Consider the following 26,704-nt stretch of genomic DNA (forward strand, 5'->3'; position numbering starts at 1 on the left):
GCTGATCCCGGGTAAACGGGGCGGGCAACCCCGTGGTCGGGCGTAGTAGACCCCGACGCCGATACAAATACATGGGTGTGGTAAGATCCTCGCGTCCCGATCGGCGCGAGCCGTAGATGGCCTGCTGCGTGCGACCGTAAGTCGAGCAAGGGTTTTTTGTCTTTGTTTCACCCTATTCAATCTCGCTATACGTCATCACAGATTTGTGAAGTGGACCATATCGTCCATTAGTGATTCTTGGAACTGATTCAAAAGGCCATCCCACTCGTTCCAGTCCAATGTGCTGGTATCCTCAAATGAAAAATCGAAATTTCTGTTGTCGTCAGGTTGTAAAATTGATGCGTCGTGATGGAATCCCATGGGGTCATTCATTTGCTGGATCGAACTAGAATCCCCTTGTGTCACTTGTGACTCGGTGGCACATTCGGGCTTGCCAATTAAAGTAGTTATCATGGTCGGACAGGTTGTTGGGGCACGGTTCTGGATCTGACACTCCCTAGTGTACGATTTCCAAGCCTTGACCATGAGATTTTGCAGGGCCAGGTGAAGAGGCATCCCAGTAGTTTTGCGCCTTTGTCCAACATGACGGGAATAAATATTCCCGACAACTTTCCATACCTTTTCTTTCTCCTCTGGATCTTTCCGGGTGTCCATTTCAGACAACATGAAAATCATCGCATCCCAGGGCATGTGGTGCACCGTGTGCCACCCAAACCGCTGGACGTCGGGATTGGTTTGAGTATGATCTGCATATTCAGCCATCTTCAGGCAGTTTTCAAAAACAATGTCCTTTTCAGCCTGTGAAATGCGAGCATTGCGGTCCCGATATTGCCGCGGGTGGTGCGCTATTAACCTCGTGTAATGTATGGCTGAACGGGCCATCATTATAGTAGCCAGATGAAGAGGAATGGATCGGTCGCAAAACTGTAAAAATTTCTTCTCCATAATATTCTCCAGTTCGTCGATAGCAATATCCTTCTGTTCAAGCGACATTGATGAAGAGGATAGAAAGGCCCAAGGCGAATTGGTCAGGCCTGCGTCCTTGCTCCAGCGACTAAGCCATTTACCGAATTCGCTGCGAGCAAGGCAAAACATCATCTCCGTTGCACCCTGCTTCTCATAGGGCGACTCAGTCATGCGCGGGTCTAGATCGCTATCATTATTGTTCATGGGTGGCTTGGTATCAGTATTAGCGGGCAAAGGGCTTGGAGCGACCCCACAGAACTGCGCGGACGTCGAATCTATGATCACAACTTGAAGCCAGATCCGGCGTCTAATTTCAGTTTCAAATGCGTCGAGTCCATATCCAGAACCATCTCGATGGATTCCCATTCTCTGAGCAATTCGCGAGGCAACACCGCTCATAGTCCAGGTGGTATGTGGGTCGGAGAATGCACGCATAGACAACTATCAACTTTGTTAAATCAGTTCCCAGTCTTGAAAGGGTCAGCTCACTAGATAGAGCACGAATGCCTGTAAGGACATGAGGTTTGAAGTGCGAAGAATCGATGCCTTGCTCAGGGCCAATTGCGCTCCTCGCCGGCATCTTAATAGTAGCTTCTTTTTGCTTTCTCCAAAAGACCGCTCAACCTCGTCGGCCTGTAGAGATACCAATGCAATACAGTATATGGCAAACATCAACGCCTCTAGCTCTTTTCCTACTTTCGGGAGATTTCCAGTGGCCTCTAATATCTGTTGCTGGACCGTTGGTGCATGCACAATTTTGATCAAAGGGTTGACGTTCTCGAGAAATGTCTGCCATAGTTTGAATATTTGCAAAGGGTTTGGGTGTAGTTCAGTGAGACTCTCTCGGGACACAAGCCCCATGAGCATCATAGGTTCACTGATATCCTCTTCTTGGGACAAACCATCATTGCGATCATCAGATGTATTATCTAATACGTCTGCAGCATTCGGAAGCTATATTCAGACGTCAAAAATATGATAGGACTGATAACAGAATGGCACGCACCTCATAACTAGCGCTGGTCCAAAGAGTGCTGTTTCAATGTTAAGCAAGACCCGCGAGTTAGTCCAAGAGATAACTAACTTGTCGAGATAAATTGAATTTCCCTCTTTCATGATCATCCTCCCCGATCCACTTCTCTTAGATTCAGCGTCAGATGGCTCACCGCTTGTCGGTGATGGCCTTTGGTCGGGCTGTTCAACTCGTGGAGGCTCCGGTGTCGTTCGTCGAATTGACTTCTCGCGTTTCTGAAACGCAGTTCCACTGGCGTCGCGTTCTCTCTTGCGGCGACGTGGTGGCGGTGGAGGACAATAAATACACTCAGCATTGGCCTTGGCACAGTTTGAGCAAGGCTCTTTGCGATCACATTTGACTTTTCTGTTGTGGCAGATGACACATGAGTATGGCTTTGGTGAATGTGATAATGATTCCATCGTGGGCTGTGCAGCATTCGCGCGACACACGCCCTCAGATGACTCTTAATGCCTTGGTAATACCACCGTGTCTCAAATCCCGTATTAGGAGATAAAGTGCCTATTGATTCTAGCTGTTGTGGGGAAACGCTCGATCGCCGTGAATGACGGGGTGATGTACGCCTTAAGGCACCAATAACGTTTCTGCCTTATTGGCGGGGCATACATTATGTGGGCTCTCGTGTTTCAGGTTTCGACATGACACTCCACTGTCTCCTCTCATATCATGTACCTCTGGACTTCTGGAGAAAGAAAAATGGGTCATCATCGATCACGGGGACTCGGATAAGTGTAAAAGGCTCCAGGGTAAATTGCAGCAGTTCAGTACCCCGAGCGTCACACACCTGCGCCGGCATGTTGATAACTCAACACCCAAATCATGGCACCAATTTTTAATCGACTTCGCACCGTGCTTTCTCGTCGAGGGAAAAGACTGTCTTTTTCCGTTGGACCAAAGGAGTCATTGTGGAAACGACTCCCCGATAAAGTTCTCGTCAGATTGGTCTCACTTTGCGATCTAGAAGATATTGTATCGCTGGCATTAACATGTCGTTTGTTGCATCGGCGAATTTTCAAAAATGAATTTGCTATTTCACATTCATACGTCGATCTCCATCGACAACGTGGGCCTGGCTCTCCTAACGATACGAATTTCTCGCCGGGCGACGATTTGACCTTCATATCTGAGCTATTTCCACCACCTCCACCTCATTATGCCATAGGTGACGGCCACGATGATGCCAATTACTCTTTTGCCTACCTAGCAGACCTTAAACGGTGCTGGGTCACCTGTATACAGTTGTCTTATCATTTGGCCGATCATACCGTTCGACATCATCTGGACACCGACCCCATTGCTCGCCCGCTTTGGACCTCGTCCAAGACAGAAAAAGAAGTTGTTTACAGTAGAGCCGTCGCAACACTTCATGCCAAACTTCTCTATCCAATGTATGGGCCTCGAATGTTCAATGATCCGACCAATATCTAATTTCGACCAGGGCATACGCGATCTTTTTTCTCGAGTCATGTGCAGCCGACGACCTAGGTTCGAACTCCTTGGTCCCATTCGCCAATCTTTTCAAGTCCATTGAATATCAAGAATCTATTCTTCAGTCTGCACCTTTCACAGATTCTCAGATCCTTTTTTCAACGCAGCACTGCTTGGAGCTTCTTTGCGCAACGGTCCGCCGGCTGATGCATCCCGAGTTCCCCTATTCATCTTCCGAAAATTGGGTCAGTCTCCTCTTTATGACGTCTACCTTGGAGCGGATTCTACAGTTCTTCGTCGCAGTTGCGCATGATGAAGAGCAAAGAGACTCTCCATTCCGTTCCTCGAATTGGTCCCATCGGAGGGAGTTCATGTGGCAGATGCGCGAGGACCTAGGCCAGTACGTGGCAAGTTCAAAGTCAAATCCCAATCAAGTCTCACACGCTCCTCTTGCTCTTGAAAAAGTCTGGTTTGGGGCTTGTCATCAGGAAATGCTTCGAAGGGGGGCAATCCCGCATGAATCAGAGGAGCCTGTTCCAGTCCTTCACGGGTCCGCGATAAAATTGCATTGTAAATACTGCTATATCGAGGAATAAAGATTGAACATGATTTGGCCAAAGTGCTATCCCCATAGAGTTGGCCAAGAAGTTATACAGTAAAGTTTGGGCCATGATAGGCTGCGCTCGCACTAACCTATCTTGTTCGGGCCCCGGCTTTTCGGAGATCTCCGATAGCTCCAAGGCTCAGGACAACTTCGCGTTTGCTCCTTACCTCAACGTCAACTTGATCAATGGCATTATCAATCACATGCGACATAAGCAGTTCCAGTTTCTTATTGTTCCAACTCTCATCTGACTCTTCGTTCTTGACAAAATGATGGCTACGATGCCCGCAGTAAGTCACCCGGTGACAGACAAAATGGGCATATTTAATTTTCAATTGACTTTTTGACAGTGTGACTTGTGCCATACAAGAAAGGTCAGAGATGATCATCAAAATCATGGCCAGCGTTACTAAACCAACATCAGGTGAAATGCGATCGGCAGGATCCATGTCTCAACTGTGTAGATGCACGGGTGGAATGCTGTCGTGCTCGCCAGGCGAGGATTCATCGGCCTAGAGTCTCTCGGTATGTATTGCCAGTAGATGTATCAGCTATCGACGTAGCTCATAATCAACAGTCTGGAAGCCTTATCCGACCGATTGGCAAAACTCGAGAAATCAAATGAGGACACCTCGACTTTGTCACCACCTTCGCCAGTTATCGGCAGCCATGACACAAATCAAACTGCGTCGTCATCTCCGAGGGCAAAGCCCCTGGATTCCACAAAACCGGCTTCAAAAAGAAAGTACCAGTCTAGCATTATCACTACTGAGACCAGTTCTTTTGGTCTGCAACCAACGAAACGGAGGACATCGCAAAGTATTGTATCAAATATCCACGGCGAGCGACACTTACCAGACTCAGCACGACATGCTAGTGAAGCAAAGGAATACATCGAACATGAGCTCCAATGCAACCCAGCTCTCTCAAAGGACAGGCGAACAACACTCGAAATGGCACAGAAATTTGTCAGCCAGCTTTCGAATCCTGGAATTCATCGTTATGAAACTGGTGCTGCCAAGGAACTAGAAATTGGAGAAACAGCGCCTCCTACTCTCACACCTGAGTTGCTTTATATGATGCTACCAGGTGAATATACCCAAAAAAAAAAAAAAACGCATTCTGTTTGAAATGGAATCCTAACTGCTGTAGGTCCCGACAGAATGACGAATTCCCAAGGAACAATTGCGTGGCCAGATCACATATCAGATCAAACACTGGAGCGGATGGGCCTTGCTATTATCGAGCACACTGAGAGTGAGCAGATACTTCAACTTTACCGAATTACAGTATGGGTAAAGGCTATCTCTTGTATTTCAAAATTGGCGCCATTGATATCAAGTCAGCCTCTGAAAGTGCATTTCAGGAATCTGAAGAAGCAGTATGAAGCAGCCGCTATTGAAGAGCTGAACTCGGTTCCTCTAACGGCTACTCCAAGTCTGACTTTACTTCAAGCATTGCTGTCCGGTGTAAGTGGAATCTCGTTTTACGATGCATCTAAGCCTACTAATCCCCACTAGAAACGTTTGATGCAATATTTGGGGAACATGTCCCGTTGTTGGATGTTCACGGCTCACGCTTCAAGGATTATCGTCGCCTTGAACTACCACAACATTACCAACCCCATACCCCAGAACGAAGTGGAAAAAGATATACATGCATGTGTCTACACATGCTACTACTTTGACAAGACTCTGAGCTTGCTTCTTCTTCGACCACCGTCTTTACCAGAGCTGAAAGTTGAGCCAGTGCAATTGATTCATTTGGATCCGGAACTACCCACAACAGCAATGATAAGAGGGATTGTGGAGCTAGCGCATCTCAAAAATACTCTCGTGCATATTCTTCTCGACACCAAGGAGATGAGCGACATGGGGAAGGCGAGTCTTCTGTCTGATCTTGTGGTCCGAGCACAGACAATCCACTCCAACCTACAAATAGTAAGTCTACACAGCTTTAACCTAAACCAATGTTAGATGGCTCATTCATCGCAGCATCAAAGGCGTCAAGAATTAGACTTCTCGGCTGCATGGCCAATCCTGCGCCGTGAATGGCTATCGATGGATTTCAACTACTACTCTATCTTAACCACAATCATCCGGGCACGGTCTTCGGTTCTAAAATCTCGCATGGTATGCGAAGACTGCCTTTACGCAGCTCGGGAGGGACTTATCACTCTTCGGGCCTTGCAAGAGGCATTCTCCACTGATGAGATATCGGTCAATGCCTATCCGTACTTCCTCACGTGGTATGTTGACATATTTGGTTTCTTCCTATTTTTTCCCCCAGACCTGAGAGACAAGAAGCTTACTTCACTGTCAGGACCATGCTACTATTCCCGCTTTCGCCATTCTTCGTACTGTTCTGCAACGTTGTTGCGACATCTGACCACCGCGATTTCGGAATGATCAAGGAAATCACTGGCAACTTGCGCCAGTTTGCCAAAGCAAACGCTTCCATTGGCAAGCTTTATGGTCTGTTTTCCAAATTTTTAGATCTCTGCGCGCCACTGATCAAGGAAAGTAATGTATGGTCTTCCTCTGAAGGTACAGTGCTTGAACTTGTTGGTGCTCCAAGTAGTGAGAGAGAACCTCAGCTCAGCAGTCCCTATACTGAGATGTTTGGCCGGGCTTCGGATCATACTCTGAATACACTACCAAGCCCGGGTCCTAGCAGGGCAGTTTCTGACGTACCACAATCGGTGCCTTCTGTGGAAGGATGGAATGACAATCTTATGTGGGAGCTGTTCGATAACCAACCCTCCCTTGGGTGGGCAGATTCGGAGCTTTGGGGTGCAATAACCCTGTTAAATACCGCCTGAATAAACTACATCATGGATTTTTTGCCTTTGTTAACAAAAGTAGAATATGAATACTAGCAAGTTCATTGGGGATGTGGATTAGTACATGGTGTATTTACTTCGGTCTCTTAGAAAGGACACAGTCCTGTGAAGAGATGAAAAGGGAAAATAGGAGCGAATAGCAGACATCCAGAGTCTAGTCGCAAGACAAAAAGGGGGGAATGTCGGATGAAAGAGACATGCAGAAGGGGGGCCGTTATCTGTCTGAAAGGTACAGCCAAGTATTATAATACAGTGCTGAAGGACAAAAGTAAAAGATAAAATGGTGTCTATCACGAAATCAAGACCCAAAGGAGGAAGAAAATCTATTACATGCATTAGAATTGTCGTAAAGAATTGGAACCAGGGAGTACGTACCATCAAAACGCCAAACATTTTGGCGATTAGCCATCTGTTGCCAGAAACGCGAGTCCAATACTTCATCAGTTCTCGCTGTGCACCTTCAACGTTGTCCACGACATCTTCTGTGTTGGCATCAATGCGTTGGATCATTTCAGATTGCTCGCTGACCATCTGAGCCAGTTGGCCGAAGATTCCGCCGAGTTCACTGATTGTCCGTTCAATCGCCTCAATCGCCTCTCCGCGGGCCTGGGTGTAGCTGTTGCTCGACTGGGCCTCCTCCATGACCATAAGTTGTTGGTCTGATTGCATAGAGGGACGTCCCAATGGTGAAGGGTTTGAGGGGTCTAGAGTCAAGAGATCTGAGGAGTTCCCTTGGTATCCTCCAGGCTGAGGAGTTCGTCTCCCCGAGGGATTGTATAAAGGTGAATCGGAGCGTTGGGAATCGAGTGCACCCTGTGATTTGGATGACACAGAGGAGACAAAGTTCTCAGTTCTTGAGCGGGATGCTTGGATATTCTTTGTCCGAACTTCCAGAACGTCCTTGAAGCTAGCACCAACATCGGCCAGTTTACCCTGTAGCATAACAACAACCTGGGACCTATTAGCAGTGGCCCGAGCGTGCGTTCCTCAGAAATCCCACTCACGTTATCATTGTGTTCGCCCTCCTGGTCGGTCTTCGAGCGATTAAATTTCGGGTGTTGTGCCTGAGTCAAGGCAGATAGAGACGCGATTTGTTGGTTCAGGGACGCCAGATCTTGCTTGATCACGTATGTCAACTCGGAAATCTCGACCGGTCGGTCATCGAAGAGCGTTTTCCGCTTCGCCACTAATTGCTGTCAGATCATCGCTTCCTATCTCCGTCGCAAGATCTGAATAATACTCACACTCTGCCAGCCGCTGCAGTTTTGCTGTTGTTCCGGTGATCCCCTTTCCAATGTCCCTTGCCCTTCGCGCAAACTCCGAGCGCCCGGATTTTACCTCCTGCGCTCCAGATGGTGATCCATTGGCCTGTCGCCGCTGTGTATCTGTCAACAGCGCTTGGCGCTGTGATCCAACCTTCGAAGCGCCCTGTCGCTTTTGGGCTTGGCCCAGGATAGAGCTAAACTCGCTGGTGCGATCTTGAATTGACGGGCCAGTCATTATGCGGGTATGGAAGACGTCGAGTAGAATAGAATAAGATGGGTGGGGTATCTCCGATACGTCCAGATGACTGAGATCCGAGGAACTCTGTCGCTGTTTTGGGGTAGTTGTAATTCAACTATCTTTAATCGATAAGGGGCAGCGTGTCCGGTTGCAGCAGTCTGGCGTTCCAGATGGAATTCGGGGAAGCGCAAATCGGCGGCTGGAACCTGAAAGTGAAGGGTCAAGTAAATGAACAACTGTGGGCCTTTTTGCTCTCCAGGTTGCCTGGATCTCTAATTCAGGGCACTCTCAACTCAAAACGAAACACGTCGATCGCGGACCCACGTGACTCTGCGCCACCGGCTTACATCACCGTGCACCGCCTTCAGGTCACTAACTAAATTTAGCAGTAAATTGTTACCTAACGTTTGTATGCCACTTGCCCTCTTCCCCGGATGTAAATCAGGGGAAAATTGATATATCACCCGTTTCTCTCGTTTCACTATTTCTCTCGTGTTGTACTTCTTTGCATCAAAATTATACCCCTTATTTTCCTTTTGGTGGACACGTCATCTCCGATCATTGTACAATAATCTTGTTTCCGCCCCCCGTCAACTAACCGATCTGATCGGCGCCCGCATTGGCATCGTTGCTCACGCCACCGTCTTCCCTCATACCCAGCTGTCCACTCACTCCATTTGCGTGAGTATATCACGCGCCACAGCTTCCCCGGGCATCATCTTCCCACCGGTGAAGGGTGAGGCAGAAATACGGCACTTTTCGATCTAGCAGGCAGCAACCGATGTTGAATATTTAGCCCAATTCTGGACCTTTGGATGCTCTCAAACTGATGGCGAATCCTAACCTGCAGGGCCGTGCCGGCCATAATCTGTAAGTTAACTGTCTACGTTTCCCCCTCCCCTTTTTGTCGCTGTCGCACAAGCTCTAAGACATTCTGCCAGCCCCTCGCCTCCCAGTACAGATAGCCCTCTCTCCCCAGCAAGTGCAGGAAGCAACCCAATCTCTTTCCGAACGAACGTGAACCGCTCAAAAACAAAACGCTGGGTGGAAGCTAAACAATATTCGTATGATGGTGGAGACTGGGGCGACGAAGACGATGAAGAGGAGGAAGAGGAAGCTCCCCCCGATTGTGCCCCGACCTCCATATGCAACGCAAAGAACTGGCAGCTCATCCGAGTTGAGCTCCAGGCGTTTGTCCGGGATGGGATTTGGAGCTGAAAACGATTCTCGCGGTAGCCCGACTGTTGACGCCAGTACCGATCAACAAAAGGCCGCTCCTTTCGTCAGACCTGCGGATCTATACAAGCGCATGCATGAGAAGACACCAACGGGCTCTCCCCAGCTGGGGACGCCTCCAATCTCTTTGCAGCCTGGAAGTCAATTACAAAATGCCGACTCCATCAGTACTCTTTCGGAGCCGGCACAGAATGCGCCTGCCGTTGGATTGCCTGACATAAAGCGAATGTCCGCGTTTGGTACCGATTTTCTAGATTCGGGTGACTCGATCGTGCAGCCAACTAGTACAGAAACCAGGGAGCCAACCTTACAGCATAATCCTTCTCAAGCCTCTCAGGCCTCGGAGGCTTCTCAGGGATTCACGTCAGTGGTTCATCAAGCCTTCGATGTCCCAGAAACTCCAAATTCTACTGCTGGCAGTGTGGCACGATCGAATAGCGATGGAACTTCCGTGATCAGCCCCATCATTAGTAATCGTGGACCTCAGGATAGAACACCCACTATTCCTGAGGAACCTGCAGAGTCGAGTACCCCTACTGGGGCTCTCAATGATGTGCCTGCTTTTATTCCAGGTCACCGACGTGATCTGAGCGTTCCGAGCCGGGACAATAGCCCTTCGAAGAAACCGATTCTCACTGAGCAGGAGCCACCCTCGGAAGGCCAAGCAGAATTGTCTTCCATCTCTCCTGGTCAGACTCCGTTGCCACCGCAGCCCCTTGATGGGACAACCCCCGCCGCTGAGAACTTTGTTGCGCCACTCAAATTCGGTGAAAGGAAGATGTCTGAGCAGTCTGGGTCGGACGGGTATCGAGGCAGTATCCCTACGATTATCCCCGCATCTAACATTGACTCCCCAGAAGACGGGGATAATGACCGACTCAGAGAAGAAATAATTCGCTCACTGAGCAGAGAGGGCTCACAAGAGCCAGATCATATTCCCCAAGCCGAGGAAACCAAGGAGGACTCCATCCCACACCAATATGAGAAATATTGGGATGGACAAACCGGTCCTGGTACTGAGACTCCCAAAGCTTTGGTTTCTGAATCTCATCCGGACTGGACTAATTCTCACCCCCTGGGTTCTCAGGATCCATATGGAACTCATCAAACACCTGCTGAGTCTTCTTTGGTTGAGGAAGCCCCACAGAAACCTCGGTTAGGAAGACGATTTTCGTGGGAGTCATCCTCTTCGACTGGTCAGCCAACCCAAGCTCCTTCTGGCGGTAATGCTCCTTTGTCTTCGCAACCAGCCGTGCCTCTTCCTGAAGACCCTGCCGCTCACGCGCCGGAGAGTGTTGACCGGGAACTGCCAGCCTATGATAGCGAATGCTCTGACAGCTTGCGCGTTGAGAAACCCAGGCTTTCAATTGTACCTCCAATTCCGGAAAACTCCGCACCTCCAGTGCAGGTTATGGGACCGGTGGATGGCCAAGGACCCCAGACCAGTGCTCATTCTATGCCTGTGGGGACTTTATCTATCGACGAGAACAAGCTCCAGGGTTTCCGTGATATTCTAAATATTACGTCTGCTGGTGAACGTACGAAGGCCTTTGACAACACGAGAGATCAATTTTCCGCCCTCAACAGTGGTTTAAACCACTGGCTTCAGATTACTATTCACGACCACCCGGAGCATGCGGATTTAGTCTACTCGAGCCAGAGCGTATCTGGTATACCTCGTAACTCTCCAATCAGAAGTCGGTTCCCCAAAAAGCTCGCTTCCATCGGCAACCTGACTACGCCAAAGGAGGATGGTGACCCAACCAGTGCCAGTCATGTAAGGCGGCCTTCTGGTAATATTGGAACCATCATGAACAAGTCAAATGTCGAACAACGTGGCAAGGAATTCCTCCATACGGCGGGCACATTCGGCGGCAAGGCCGGCGAAGCTGCTAAGGGCTTCTTTGCTAAAGGCAGAAGCAAGTTCCGGGCAGGCGGAGACAAGGTAGATACATGATCTTTTTTTTTTCAGTTATCGGGGTCTTATTGCACTTTTTTGAATGGCGCGCCGGACGGCCAGCGCAGCGGTGTTTGCAATTCTGCTTCTATTTTTCAAACTTTCTTATACCACGATGTAATTTCCCATCGCTCTGGCATTGGACAACTAGAATGCGACACGATTGATGCATCTCTATATTGACTTTTCCATCTCCACACATTTCACCATTTCATTTCTAGTTTGAGCCCGTTCTAATGTTGGTAATGCTGTAGGATCAGTCGTCGACCTCTCGGCCAAGAAGTCTTCACTTCGGCTTACAATCGGAGTCAAATAGCTCCCAGGGTAATTCTTCCTTCCGCAGATCTGTCAACCTAGGCAGCCTGCCTGTTTTCAAGTTTGGGCAAAACAAAAACACATCTGCTCCTTCTGGAGACAATGCACAGGATGTGCACCGTTCCGGCAAACGCTTCAAGTCTACCGGCTCCATGGATCTCCAAGGCTTCCAAACGGACCTTGAAGGTACATCCGGTAGAGCTGTTTCACAACCTTTGCAACCTTTATCATCGGATGAAGATCGATCTCGGAAGGCAAATGCCAGAAACTCTGGCATGGTCAGTGACCTCGAGCAGGAGATGATTGCTGCTCTTGGCCTGTCTCCTACTAAACCCCTACCTGACCCGCTGGCTAACGCGGACCCGGCACTTCCCTTCAGTGCACCTGATGGGCGGCTTCAGGGGACCCCACGACCACCTTCCAATAATGATCATGGGGTGGCCGAGGAAGATAATATGCATAGCAACCAACCTTCAAGTGGAGAAAAGAGCTTGCCGGTGCTTCCCGTCAGGGAGTCCAATGGTTTGGTTTTCCCGGGAGCAAGAAATTCAAGCACCGAGCCTGTTCTGGGTTTGCCGCACATCCTGATTCCATCCATTCGCCCTGTTATTGAGACCGAGTCAGCGTCTCCGCCCACAACTCCGCTGGAGGCAGTCTCACCAAGCGACATCCCACCAGCTACCCCACCAAAAGATCTTGCGCCACCTAAGGAAGGTCATACACGCCAGCGATCAGTTTCAACACTTGGCGCCGATGAGAGAAACAAGAACGATCAGCAGGATGACACTCCGCCATCCCCGTTGCAACCACCATCGCCAGAGACAGATGATTCTATCTATGGCAAGGCGTTACCTCAGAACAAGACTTCTACTTCTTCCCTGCCATCTGCTGAGGAGATTTCCCCGGGCTTTGTGCCTGTACCCCTGCCGAGACCCGCAACATCTGCTGAAGTTCTTGACGCAAAGCGAAGGTCGATCAGTGGACTTCCGCCTTCTGCGCCGAATATGCAAAGCCCATTGAGAAATGAAGTCAGATACTCGCCAGCAAACCGAAGCAGCATGTTAAGCTTTGGAAGTTGGGGCCGCCAGAGCAACAACAGCAGAGGTACTCGGCCGCCTACTCCTGCGAATGAAATATCGTCGCGTATTGAAACAAACTCCTCAGCACAGAATGGTGAGTCCAAGATGGATAAATTGAAGAGCTTTGGGAAACGACGCCGTGCTTCGGTGGGCGATCTTTTGTCCGGTATTCAAGGAGGACTTCGGGGGCTTCAAGAAAAGATCAGCCAGCCAGAACCTCAGGAGAAGGAGAAGACGCACCAGCGGAAACGAAGCTTCAGCATGCTAAGTGTAAGCACCCATGTTTTACACTCTTCTTGTTTGAATCGTTAGTTTAACAAGGCACAGAACTTCTTTACTCGTTCCGAGTCTCAACCTCCAGTCGACCTGAAAAATAGCCACCCAACGTCTGCGGCCGGTGAGTCGGAGGACAAAGACCTGCCAGCTTCCCCTTTGATTGACCGCACACACTTGTCGGGTTCACAGGGCGGACATGAAAATTCTGCAGAGCTTGCTCCGTCCGAAACACCAGCCGCTAAGTTTGAGTCGAGTAGACGACTGTCTAGCGATAGTGCATCTCGCCAACGTGCGAGTATACATCTTCCTCCGAGTGCATCGGCCAATGCCTTGGCATCTGGTCGCTTCTATTCCCAGGCTCCATCTACCGACTATCCGCCTTCAACTCAACACACCCGTGTGAAGAGCTTGCCTCTAATTAGCCAGCCCCTGTCTTCTATACCCCATTCCGAATCAAACAACAATGGCTTTGTGGATTCGCAGCCATGGGGACCTGGAGGTCAGGTGTCTCAAGAGGAGCAGCTAGTACGTCAATCGTCGGAGGGCGCACATGACTCCCCTAAGGCAGTCAAAGAATTCGAGGAGCAATCCTCCCAGCCAGTCAAGTCAGCCCTCAAGCCCAATGTCAGCATTAAGTCCCGAAAACCTATCGATACTCAGCCCGAGTCCACTGTGACAATCGAGCCCAAAAACATCGCCGTCTCGGGTATGTCTACTATAACTCTTTCGGAACATCCCCACCGCGATGAGACTAAGACATTCAACCGCAACTCCGAGCCTGTCGAGCTTGCCCTCAAAGATGACGACAGTGATGAAATTGTCATGTCCCCCACTGCCTACCCAGGACAAGAATGGGCCCCTATGCACATGTAGCGGTTCTTTTTCAGCGATCATATCATGATACCCTTGTTGATTCTCAACCAGAGACTTTGACGAAACCTTCTTATGTTGATGTATTAATTATGCCTGATGTCTTTTTTTTTTTTTTTTGAGCTTCTTTGCATGTAGCATTGGACATTTGAGTCTCTGGGGATTTCCTTAAGCTTCACCTCGCGTCGTGTGTTTTGTATGTTGACTATACTATAGCCATCTAGTTGAAATTCTATCTCAAGTGGCAATCATAAATATTCGAAGGAATCAATGTCGACTCAATTAAATTTTCAAGATCTAAATATCGACTCATAAGAGACCGATGGTGCCGGCCGAACTCTGTAGGCGCGGCTTACACCGGCCCAACTCGATCCAACTTCTCCCAAACAATGCGCGCCTCAGCATGTTTCCTGAATGCACCTTTGATTGGGACCACAAACTGCGCCGCTAATTTTTGATCCAGACAAATCAAGCCCTCCTTCACGATTAGCGACCAATACTTTAAGGAATCCAGCTCGGTTTTCCCCGCGTCCAAGCCCGTCATCCAGTCCAAAGGTGGGGGCACTCCGGGGCTGAACTACATATTGCGGTGCCTCAAAGCTGATCGCTTTATCAGTACTTATTGGGTTTTTTCGAAAGTGTAGACGGAGCCAAAGCCTTGAAGTCGCTCACTATGGATGATTTACCACATCTGAACCTCCAAGAAGTGGACTCACTCGAAGCCACCGTGATCATCGACAATGAGCTTGACCCCATGTCGCCCGCAGCCCCCGATACGGTCCGGATAGCGGGGCAAATGGGCAACATTATTTTCAAGCCTGGCAATGAGATCACGGATCGCGGCGATGCGAGCAGAGAATTGCGCATGGGTGATATCTGTTGTGCTGCGCATGGCTTGTCTATTCTGGTGGTAAGACGTCATACCATGTCCTAACCTTTGGCTCCCTGAAACTTTAACCACAAAACGACGTATGAAGTTTGTTGACTAGTTGATTGATTACATGTCTTAGACAGCAACAAAGGGTGACAAGAAACACTCTGTTCTTTTCGATGTCGGTCCTGAGGAAGATATATGGGAACGCAATGTGAAACGATTACGTCCGGATCTTGCTTCGGTTGAGGTTATACAGCTTTCACATTGGCACAGGGACCACTCGGGTGGGTTTTATCCTTTCTTGCTTCACGGGCTTTCACTCAGGTTACTGATCCTGGGCAGGTGGTCTTCTGCAGGCCATTCGTATGATCAAGGATGCCAAAAAGGCTCAGGGCCTTTCAGACGATCTGGTCGTTGACCTGCATCCTGACCGGCCCGTTTATAGAGGTATGGCTGCTGCTCAAACAATCATCTCCATGGAAGCAGATCCTACCTTTGAAGAAATATCCGGCACCGGCGCCGTAATAGAGAAGAGCAGTGAAGCACACACGATACTCGATGACATGTTCCTCGTGTCAGGCGAGATCCCACGAGTAACGCCCTACGAAACGGGTCTGAAAGGCGCAGTTCAGTTTGATCCTGAGACGAAGGATTGGTACTCCGATGAGCAAATTGCCGACGAGCGCTTCCTCGCGGTTAATCTCAAAGGTAGGTCCACCCCTCAGTATCTGTCGAGACGGTCGATATATTCATTCAAACACAGGGAAGGGCCTTGTTATCTTCACGGGATGCAGCCATGGCGGCGTAGTCAATGCCTCAAAGCACGCAATTGAACTTGTCCCTAAGAACACCCTTCTCCATGCCGTCGTGGGCGGTTTCCATCTCGCCACTAGTGACGAGCCACAAGTACAGAAAACAGTCGCAGATCTCAAGCGCCTTGATCCCGCTGTCTTGATGCCGGGTCACTGCTCTGGCTGGCGATCCAAATTTGCCATTGAGAAGGCCATGCCAGGGACTCTGGTGCCGTGCACTGTTGGTATCAGTATCATTTTCTAGTGATGTCAGCGGTCTTGAAACTGCAAGTACAGAGATATCGTGCCTGGTTCCTTGCAGGCCCATCTGCACGTGGGAAGGAAGGGTCCAACTGAAATCTGAAATGCATGCCGCTAGTTTCTCATGACGACCTGACATTCCAAAAAGGGGTAAGACTGTTAGGGAACTCGGCTAACTTGACTGTTTTCATTCCGATCACCTGGAATCGTATCTTCCCTTGCAGCATTGTTTGTTTTATGATCTGGAGAATGTAGATTAACTTAAGCTATGTTTATTCGGGATTTGCCGTTCCAAGGTTCTAGGCTTTTAAGATTCTGGGGTGTTTGAATCTTGATTGTGAGAATGTCGGGTGGGGAATGACGATGTTGAATTGGCGATTAAAGGGGGCCTTGTCTGGGCAGGTGGGAGTATAGTTTATGCATAAATCTGCTCCGGTGATCATTTGCTAGTTACTCCTTGGGGGAGTTATCTTTATACCAGCCTCGGGGCGCGATGCAAGAGTAAAAGTTCACGATGAATGTTGATGATTGCATTGGGTAGGGCCGAGCCGTCAACCACAGGCATTAATAGGGCATCAATTGATGGGATAATGCATCTTTTCAAAAGAAAAGAAAAACCAATCAGAAGATGCAGTCATGTGAAATGTATCAAAATGTGTATCCAACCTTGTTGAGAATCCATCAAAAAGAGGAGGGTGCATGTCGCGGCAATGCTGTTGGGACATCTGGAGCAAAGAACGACCTCCAATTCCAAGAGGACTTTGAGCTTAACCAACCATATCATCTTGATCAAATCATACCTAGGTAGTGTATTCAAATGTCTTTGTGGGATCTGCCTGGTCGCGTATATCAATAATGAATTTCAGTCTAAACCTTGGTCGGTCCCGGAAGCCTTGAACCCCGACAATATATATTATATGCGGTCATGATAAAGCATCCACCTAAGCATCAACTTTGGAAGCTCCATTAATGTAATTGACTTCCGATTCTCATTGACGTAAAGGAAACCAGCTCCCGATTTCTATCATTACATGTAAATTGCAAACTTATGGTGATATAGTCCACCTTGGCCTGTGTCCATGGGCGCGCGCTTTCCCGGGTTGTCATTCTCGAATCTCAGGGCTGGTGGTGGTACACTTGAGGCCCAACAAATGAAACTCCCTAAGGTTTAAAATGAGGTACGATCTACTATGTAGGTACACATTGGAATCTCTCATCCCGGTCCCCAATTAATCTGCGACTCCGACCAAAGTCATTATAGTACAGTGTAACCTCCGTCAGCAGTTAGCCTCCAAAGTTCTCATATCTGCAGTGCTACCTACACAGCCAAGAACCGCTGGATCACAAGCGCAGTCAAGACAACACACTCGATCCTCAAAGCTAAACATAAGCACTACACCTAATTGTCTTCTCTCGGCAACGTGCATCACCAAAGGAACAACATCAACGCCGTCAGCCGGACCTCAACTCCTCCCCTCTGAGCCGTCCGTCCTCCAAAGACGCTGACGCCCTTGAAACCACGTCATATGTATACTAACAACGTACAGCCACCCGCCAAGAGCCAAATCACCAACTAAACCGGCAGATAACATCCCAATACTCCTTGCTCATCTCTTTCGCATCGTCTCCTACCACACTCCGCTTGCCCTCCACATGCCCCACGAAGATCCCCATGGTCTGTGTTCCTTAGCAAAACAAACACTGGACCCCCCACCCAACGAAGACAGGGGGCATGGGGGCACGAAAAGCAGATAAGAGAGTTTGCCAACCCCGCCAAGACGATAATTGGAGTGGGATGCACGGCGTGTCTTGGCGGACTTCAGGGGGCGGCGGAGATACAGTATTGTATTGTCGAGTCGATCAAGGGGCAGGAAGAGCGGGCAACAATACATGTATGCATGCAAATCCTGGATTATTCTGATGAACGGGCCTATGATGATACAGATGCACGGCGGGATGATTTCTCTTCGTATCGGTATACCAAGACCTGCAAAGGCGATCCTGACTAGGATCGACCTAGGGGGCGACCATTGTCGCCAAGACTGGTCGTCTTTCTGGGTATTGACAATTGCTTTTCTGGTGGTTTAGAGATATGGAGGGGTGGCTATTGGATTTTCAGACACCCGGTGAATGTCTTGGTCTTGTCCTGTGACCGTGACAGCATTGAAGTTTATTATCAGCTGGAGTATCTGTTTCGGATAGGGTATATTCTGGGTAAGCGCGTCATCCTGATTCCTAGTCTGGATATACGTAGACTCAATGTAAGGCCGATCAGGAGGGTGTTTTCTTGGCATACACAATTACATATCCCATTAATGGGCTTTGCTGACTCGTTCCGCCTAGCCAAGCGTCATGGTGGAACTTGAGTTCAATGGTTTTGATACAATAGGCATCTAGAGATGGTGTTTCGGGCCTTTGGATGATCGTCGGGAACCGTTCTTTTAGGCGGCGATGCTTCATATGAAACTTGGCACGATAATGCACGATACCATGTATAGAACGTTGAAAACTTTGTCCGCGGGAGACATGGTGATCATCCAGACCTGAATGAGGCATCCCTGTCTTGCTTGGCATAATTCAGTGACTTCGCACACGCAGCCAAGATAATGCACACAGCTTGTGTACTAGTCCAGAATCTCTTCTGCATAAACTTTGAGAATCTACTCCGTACACTGGTGATTTGTCTCGGCAAGCCGTCGATCGGCATGAGCGGCAGTACGCAGTAGCATAATCTTGATGTAGGCACACAGCCACTGTACTGCACAGCAACACATCGTAGCCTAGCAGGCAATTGAATAATCCTATAATAGCAACACGGCTACCCCACGAAGTTCATCATTGACATCATAGCCATGGCCGGGAACAAGGATCATCTACGATTCGTAAATGATCAGCCCCCAAAGCTTTGTTGCAGTGTCAGACAGTCTGCGCCCGAATCCTCGGACATGCGCCAACTGCTGTCGTGCGTTTACGAACAAAGAAATAAATGACAAGACCGAAAGTTCGAAGGGTATCAAGTTAACACATGCTGTGTTTACTGTACCAACAGTAACTGACACAATTGACACGGCATGTATGATGTCGAGGTCGGCCAACCTACCAAAAACAAACTCGCGTCAAAGACCCGCGCCGATCATCGCGGCTCCAGCTGTGTCATAGCTGGCTCCGATGACAAAGTAAGACAGGTCACAGGAGCCGCAGGAGCTCTAGTTAGCACAGTGGGGGACAAAGACAACGCAATCCTCTGCGTAGCAACTCCCAAAAATACGAAGGAATAGATCCAAATCATCAAAAATACCCTATAGTCGTACGGAGTCAGGTACCAAGTCAGGTACCCGTGTCAAGATCCAATAAGAGTCGAATCCCATTCTATAAACAGCCAAACAAAGGGAGCGCTCACGCCCCCAAAACAAACCCCAGAAACCGGATTCGACACGCGCCAATCATCCCATCTTTAATAGTGATATGCGCTATGGATCAAACCCCTGCACTGGAACGAATACGGGCCACAGAAAACAGAAACCAAACACAAAAGGGTTCCGAAGACAAATAAGCAAGCTGGCCTTGGAACCCCGACGCGACCAGTGTGGGGTGTGGAGTTTGTTATGGGAATAATGGCAACGAACCTCCCCATTCGGGAGGTTTCTCCTGTCGATCAAGGGCCAAAAATGGCCGGCATCCAGCATGTGGCCTTTCAATCTTGATTTCCGTTTCCCCCCTTCGCGTCTAGCATGGAGGATTGAGTTCAGCGTGTTTAATTTTATTTGCATTTTTTATTCCCCTTTTGCTTGCGGGACTCAGCTGGAAATAAATCCTTCGGCATGTTGATGTCATCGCCATGCTCCAGTCACATATTTCATCATCGTGCAAGGATAATCATGTTTTCGCCTAGTCAGTTGATCGGGTGTAACCTTTCTTCTATTTACGCCAAGCGAGGAGCTATTGGGTAATGATTCTACTGTACGGAGTAAGCAAATCAACACAACTACCGTAGATACGTAGGTACCCGTGGCCTTAGCTTGGTGTGGTTCGGTTTCGGATTTAGTGGGGGAGGTCTGAAAAGGGGAAAACCCCGAACGCTGTTTATTGAAGGCCCGGTGAATCGCTTCAAAGACGATTGACTTCGTGGTAAGCTGTTTCGTGGTCATTTGGAACGCCTGAGCGTATACGGCCTATCTAGCCGGTGTCGATCGGCGCAGGGGTTTGCATGCAGCCAAGAGAAATCATCACCGAAGATGCCCCTTCGGTGCATTTTAGAGGGTATACACTGTGGTAGTAGGTATACAAGTACAGACACCGTATTCATATGGTAGGACAGGATTTACATAGTGACTTTGCAGGCAGGTCTAAGCCGCAGGGCGGGAATAATCAAAAAATCCCTCTTACTACGAGTAATGACACAATCTTCTCCGTGTAGTTGAATTTACCCGGTCCCTGATCCGTCGGAGAAAATTCAAACATGCGACACAGCACCCAAAAAAAAAAAAATAAACCCCACAATGCTGTACCAAGAAACCCCTGCAACATGTCGCAGTCGCAGGGATTTGGGAGGTTCGACGTGCCGACTCCCGCGTTGCCGCGTAGGCCGATTCTTGGTCGGGATTCCGGCCGATAGCACACCGAATTCCACGGCAAGGTCTCGACCCTGATGAATTTTTCGTTTCTCAGATGCCGAGGTCAAGTTACCGATTAGTATTCTCTGGTTGGGCCTGCCGGGCAACCACTAGCAGGATGAATAGGTTATGGAGAATTATGGGGTTTTTGGTCCTTTTTTTGGGTGGGATCTACCAAGGACAATAGCGTGTTCAAATGTACTTACGAGGCGTCGTACCCAGCAGATAGAAGGCGACGGAAGTAAAAAATAAAAAAAGCACGGACTACGCCTCAAACCGTTCAAATTTGATATGATGACGATAGTACGTGCAGGGACCACGTCGATGATAATAGCTCAATCCGTTTTGGGGACATAATAGGCATAGTATGAGGATCCATCTAATCCAGCTTGACGTTAGTTAAATTTCCAGTTTGGTGCTAGAATTAGATACTGTAGATACAAGCTATGATGCAGATAATGGGAGCGCGATTTTTTGTCCACTATGGTTTTCGGTTGGTTTTTACAACTCCCGATCTGCCGATATCGTATGCAATACGCCCATACAATGCATACGAATCTCACCGTGTACAGTATACAGTATCTTGTACACCGATCCCATACCCGCTAAACCACGTTCATCTCCTTGCATCGTGCATGTCAAGCTGCAGTCACCACCGGGCGCGGGCGGAAACGTCGACTTTCCAAAACCTTAAAGCTTCCCTGCAGGCGCGGGAACCGCAGAGGTCAAGGTTTAGCCCGGGGAGATCTCTGAGAATATTCACCGGGCCTCCAGACTTTTGTCTTTCTCCATGGGCAAAGGAACCTGGGGTGACGGGCGACGGGCGCTGGGATCGCTTGGCGAACCCAAGCAATGGGGTCTAGTGAAATTAAGTAGGGTACTACTGGTAAACTACTGGCGTTGGGTCGAGCGGGCCATAAAGTTATGTACAATTGTATACAGATGTACAATTGAGGGAGATAGTGAAGGTTTTTGCTGGTGTCTAGGTTGAGACGTCAGCAAAGCTTGTATGCGGGCTTTTCCGTACAGTAGCTCGCTAGAGAATACTCTGTACAGCACACAAATGGCTCAATCTACACCGATTAGGGTTAGAGGTGTCGACGGGGAGATAAGTTGTTCATTTCCAGTGAACCCTGTCTGGGACTACTGCAAGTCAAAAATGCCTCACGATCTAGCACCAAAAAAATTAGTAAAAAACCAGAGCCAAGCGTCGGCACTGGCAGAACGGCCGACGGTACGCGAAAGTGGTAATCTACCCAGTAAGCAACGATTTGGCAGGGCGATCGTCCAGTGGGGCATAATCCCTTCACGATGCTCCTCTGGGCCCACCGGTGAGGGTTTGATTCAGATGTAGACCCTCTTTTGAAGCAATTGAAGGCTCTGATTGCTGGAAATGGCGGAGCTGCCCATCCCGCTACTGTAGGTACACGCCCGCGCGGTGAAAGCCAAGAAGTGATGGTCTGGGTATCCCATTTAGCGGCGATCAAATATTTCCTCTTTCGAGTATAGGTGGTATAGTTAAACCGAGGATACATTATTATGATGCGGTGAGAGATCAATTATTCACTAGGTCATAGGAGTGTATCGAGCTCAAGCTGGTCGTAGTATCTTTCCCCAATAGGATTGGGAATAGCGTGCAATTGCAACCCTACTTTTTCCGCATCGACCGGCACGAACGGGAAAAACGGCAGACACCATGACTCAGCGAGATGGTGAGTCCGTGATTGGCAGGAATGCCCGGTGAATCTATACCTTAGTGGGCATTTCTCTCCTTGCACGTTACGGAAAATACACAGAATACAATAAAGTCAGCCCCGAGTCCAAAAGTACCCGCATCCAGTGTAATATTGGTAATGGTATGGAGATCGGGGTCAGTCCAGGTCTGGTATAGCACACGGCGAAAACGGCATGATAAACTTGTTATGACGTGAGAGTTTCGCTCTTATCTTCGCAGTTGATTTGAGTGCCGATTTGTCCGAGTTATCCAAACTGTAACCATCAGAATTTTCATTGAGTTTTCTGGGCAAAGTGACTGGACGGGTAACCATAAGACTTGCAGCTGCATTACCATGGAACCGACCGGAGAGAAGGCTTCTAGAAGACATCTCGAAACCCCGACCTTATGGACACGCACGAGTCCCACTATTCACCGCCCTGCAAATTTTCCTGTGGATTCGGTGACAATGATCAATTCGTATGAGAAATGGAAATAGAAATAAACTATCTAGATCCAGTAGGTATTGCCCCCCATTGTCCCACTTACTGGGGACTTCTAGTAAACCGACACGCGACATCCCGACCTCCCGACCTCCTACACCGTTCTTTGGGGTGGCAATCCCCTACCGCAAGGTTTTTACATACTTAATTATCTTTTGATCTTCGTGGCGAACAAGGCCCAAAGCTGTGTGAGGCATTTTGTTGCATGGTCCCCGTGCTTTTTTTGCCCTTCCCCAGACCGAACTAAATCCGCGACTTCGACATCAGCGGCGCTCGCCCCCTCCAAGGCTGAAAGGACCGAAAATCCCGGAGACACATCAGATCCTGATTAACTTTACGGCATTCTACGATGTACACACACGTGAGGAATGATGCAGAGTCAGCACATGAAAAGCCTACGGAGTCGGAGTAGTACCGGTCGGCAGTGTGATATCTTATTCGACGTGATTGGGGCTAGACCGTGGCTTCTTTGCATGTAGATCGTACTAGAATCCCTCTGCACGGTCGCAAATCCTGCCATCGACATAATAGATTAAAAGATCCAATCTAATGGTAGTTTCAGGAATCAAGTCTCTACCTAGGTTAAGTCTGTCACTTGATAGATCAGAATACTGTAGAAGATAGGTTAACCATAATTTACCTCCTACACTCAAGTGGGACTGCTCCCATGGGTCGCGCGTGGGGTGTTCTCTGGCGTCGGGTTTTCTCGACGTTTCGTTTCGCGCGCCAATTTCGCGCTGCAGCTACAGCTCTCCACTCTGCACGTACGGAGTCGGACAGCAAAGCAAATCCTTCGGCCCCGTTATTGAGCCCACTTATATCGAGAAACGCAGGGCATCAGGCCTTGGAATTCAGATGTTAAATCTAGTGTAGTCAAGCGTAAACGACCCCAGGATCGCATCGACTAGAACTCGGTCTTGGCTGACGTGTTTTCCAATCAAAGGAAAAAAACGGGCGAGAATCCCCCGGGATTGTGATCGTAACTCAATTGGCAACAGTGAAATGAGGATGAGTCGCTCGCACGGGGCTGCAGGGGGACGAAGCGTTGTTACGTCGCGCAGTTTGTCGGGGATATGCCGTCCCTCCTTTGATTCGGTCAAGGAGCTTAACCCACTAACTAGGCTAGGATAGGACCACACTAGATCTCCACACTAACTATCGTGGGAGTTGGCCGGGAAGGTCAGAAGCGGTCGGTTTCCCGGGTTTGGCCCCAAGGATTGGTCGATGTCTTAGAGGCGGAATTTTGGAGATTTGAGGAGCGCCCGGCGGCTTGTAGCTTTGGTAACTTGTAGCGCTAGTTTCTGTAGCTATTTGGTCCTCGGGAGCTTTGCCGAGTTCCATTGATCATTAATCTCGCTTTCGCCCCAATTTCAGGATTTATTCTGATCGGCTCAATTGGCTGTTTAGCTTCTCTAGCTTCTGGCACGTCAGCCGCGGAAAGCGCCCGAGGATAACCTACTCGGGTAGACCGAGATATATATTATGCAGATACATTATGAATGACGGATACGTATACGAAACTTGGAATGCGGATATTAATGCATCGGGCACACGAGTATAGATGCCCAGGTGTACATGACAGCGTTAACTATATATTATGTCTGTGTCTATGGTACCTTTCAAGGTTGGGCACTGACCACCAATAGGGCTACAATACTTAATGTCTGACTTAGGTGGACGAGTAATGGATGTCTCCAGGTTCCAAGGTGCTATCAACATATACGTAGTATCATATCTGGGGAACTGTTCCAACAAAAGCTGGGGTGCAGAGGTCCTCTTGTCGAGTTGGGTGTTATGCAGGACTCACCAATCCGATTACAGGATTTGAGATCGAGCGAACGGTGCTCTGCATGTATACAATTTCGAGAATCCCGCTCTCCCCGGAAAGCTTGCATGGTCTAGAAACCGGGATTATTCCCTGTATGACAGGAAAAGACAAGCCTGGTCATGCACATCGTCAGGCGATCTTCTACGTGGTGTACACTTTACAGCACAGAACTAAGATGAATAAAAGAGTTAAAAAAAATAACTCATCCCTTAAGAGGATCCGTGATAGCCAAGTTGTTACTCCGTATGTACTCCGTAGATGTGACCGACCCCAATGACGCCTCGGGTAACGACCCGATCCATCACGTCGTCTATTGACAACTCGGGAGCGTGATAAAATCAGGGGCCCCGAAAAATGTGCAAGTGTATCACGATGGTGTCACAACTGGCAAGACCTAGTTGAGGAGACTAAACCAATTTCAACAGCACCTCTCCGCGCACAGGAATCAGCATCGTCTCAAAAGGCCGAAAAAGGGCGTCGTTTTGGGAAACACTGAGTCGCGGCCGCCGATCACCACAGTCGATGAAATCATCGTCGGTTGTCCTGCGCCCGGTGATTCGATCCATGCCGGCTCGGTCGCGCACTAGGCGACTTAGTGGGTGGATACCCTTCACGGTCCGACGGGCCAGTCAAGTGCGCCGAATTAAATGACGCTTCTGGGGAGCCATCTCCACGAGGGACAGGGGGGCCCCAGCCATTGGGAACGATCGACCGTGGTTGGTGAGATACGAAGGGGGCAGCTTGGGCGAGGCGGTGGCGGTAATCAGTCGGGCCGTGTCTATAAGGCGCAGAGGAAGGTCTCAGGTCTATGACATAATGGTAATTTTGGTTGGACCCCAATTTACCCGATCTACCGTACAATTACCAAATGTCTGTACTGGAGTCGTACTTTGTTGTGCAGGCCCGTGGTATGCTGGGGGAATCTTTCCAGCATTGGCATACATATCTGGATGGTCTTGGCTGCTTGCGGCGCCCCTTGCTAGGTAGATAAGGTCGGATAAGACGGAGTGCTCGTCATCAAATTCTACGGCGGCGCATTGTAAGAAGAGATTTTTTTTTTCATTACAGTTCTTTGATGGTGACCCGCAATTGGAAGCGTACCAGATTCGGGCGTAGTATGGAGTTGGAAAATGGCAGGTACCAGATACTGCGATGTGCTTTCTCCTCGGGGCTCAAGGAACGTCGCCTCTGCAAGGGATTTTGTTATTCCCCTCCAAACATGCGATATACATAGTTGTTTTTGATATTAGGTTTTCTCTTGTTTTTGAATTCCTCGTTAATTCTCCGCGTCTATTGTACCGAAAGTTGCATTATCTGTGCCAATGCCTCTAGTCTTTTCTTGTTATTGTCTTGGGGGAGGCAATTGGTCTCGGAGTCGAGTAAGGAAATTACTTGCACTCTTAACAAAAATCGCGCATAGTGAAGCTGGTCGCAGACTGGGGCAACCGCTCTCGGCAAGGCTAAGGTAAAATCCGTACCGATCAATACCGAGTGTGGGTGTGGAGGTCACTCGGCAGACCAGTGCCGGTCGCAATTGTTGGTGCGTTGCTGTCTATGGGCGTAACATACCGTACAGATGAATACGGATGCAGAATTTTTCTTTAATGAACTGCTACGCGTCCTGATCAAGTCTAGTTCATAGTTCTCTCCACTTAGTCATGTGGTACTCCGAGACCATTGTTAGAAGAAAGAAAACGTCAATTGCTATCGTGTAAATTGGAATCCTCGAAAACTCTACATTGAACAGAAGGACAAGGAAGGGGGCTAAAACGAGTAAAATACATCAACATGAAATTCGGAAATCTAATGGGAATATCCGTATTGGGGAAAGCGCAAAACCGCAAAAATTCAAAACCTGGAAAATAAAAAAACATGAAATAAAAAACAAAAAATAAAAAAATAGAAAAAAAAAACTGATCAGTGGGTCCTGGTACATACTCTTCCCCCAGCAACCAGGTACCTATACTCCTACGCCAAACACGGGATCGGGTCCTCATCTAGCACTGCTACT

At 48.8% G+C, this 26,704-nt stretch overlaps 5 protein-coding genes across 5 annotated transcripts; 3 read left to right on the forward strand and 2 right to left on the reverse strand.

Annotated features, from left to right (window-relative positions):
* Positions 1–195: 195 nt before the first annotated feature.
* N7484_007536 (fungal specific transcription factor domain-containing protein) lies at positions 196–2,294 on the reverse strand (the record flags this gene model as incomplete). The annotated part of the gene is made up of 3 exons (XM_057117923.1): positions 196–1,407; positions 1,456–1,920; positions 2,133–2,294. The coding sequence occupies 3 exons, from the start codon at positions 2,292–2,294 to the stop codon at positions 196–198; spliced, it is 1,839 nt and encodes a 612-aa protein (XP_056970958.1).
* Positions 2,295–4,300: 2,006 nt separating this feature from the next.
* Positions 4,301–6,852, forward strand: N7484_007537 (fungal specific transcription factor domain-containing protein; the record flags this gene model as incomplete). Its single annotated transcript, XM_057117924.1, has 7 exons — positions 4,301–4,321; positions 4,456–4,556; positions 4,609–5,120; positions 5,184–5,500; positions 5,552–5,971; positions 6,026–6,279; positions 6,354–6,852. The coding sequence occupies 7 exons, from the start codon at positions 4,301–4,303 to the stop codon at positions 6,850–6,852; spliced, it is 2,124 nt and encodes a 707-aa protein (XP_056970959.1).
* A 311-nt stretch (positions 6,853–7,163) lies between these two features.
* N7484_007538 (t-SNARE syntaxin) lies at positions 7,164–8,373 on the reverse strand (the record flags this gene model as incomplete). Its single annotated transcript, XM_057117925.1, has 4 exons — positions 7,164–7,196; positions 7,249–7,824; positions 7,878–8,059; positions 8,118–8,373. The coding sequence occupies 4 exons, from the start codon at positions 8,371–8,373 to the stop codon at positions 7,164–7,166; spliced, it is 1,047 nt and encodes a 348-aa protein (XP_056970960.1).
* An 832-nt stretch (positions 8,374–9,205) lies between these two features.
* N7484_007539 (uncharacterized protein) lies at positions 9,206–14,112 on the forward strand (the record flags this gene model as incomplete). The annotated part of the gene is made up of 5 exons (XM_057117926.1): positions 9,206–9,246; positions 9,318–9,566; positions 9,613–11,557; positions 11,824–13,233; positions 13,291–14,112. 5 exons carry the CDS (start codon positions 9,206–9,208, stop codon positions 14,110–14,112), a joined length of 4,467 nt encoding a protein of 1,488 aa, XP_056970961.1.
* Positions 14,113–14,782: 670 nt separating this feature from the next.
* Positions 14,783–16,039, forward strand: N7484_007540 (MBL fold metallo-hydrolase; the record flags this gene model as incomplete). Its single annotated transcript, XM_057117927.1, has 4 exons — positions 14,783–15,019; positions 15,120–15,267; positions 15,326–15,691; positions 15,747–16,039. 4 exons carry the CDS (start codon positions 14,783–14,785, stop codon positions 16,037–16,039), a joined length of 1,044 nt encoding a protein of 347 aa, XP_056970962.1.
* Positions 16,040–26,704: the final 10,665 nt, after the last annotated feature.

The sequence above is a fragment of the Penicillium longicatenatum genome, assembly GCF_028827895.1.
Source record: "Penicillium longicatenatum strain IBT 33135 chromosome Unknown contig_4_segment0_segment0, whole genome shotgun sequence".
In the NCBI taxonomy this organism is placed as follows: Eukaryota; Fungi; Ascomycota; class Eurotiomycetes; order Eurotiales; family Aspergillaceae; genus Penicillium; species Penicillium longicatenatum.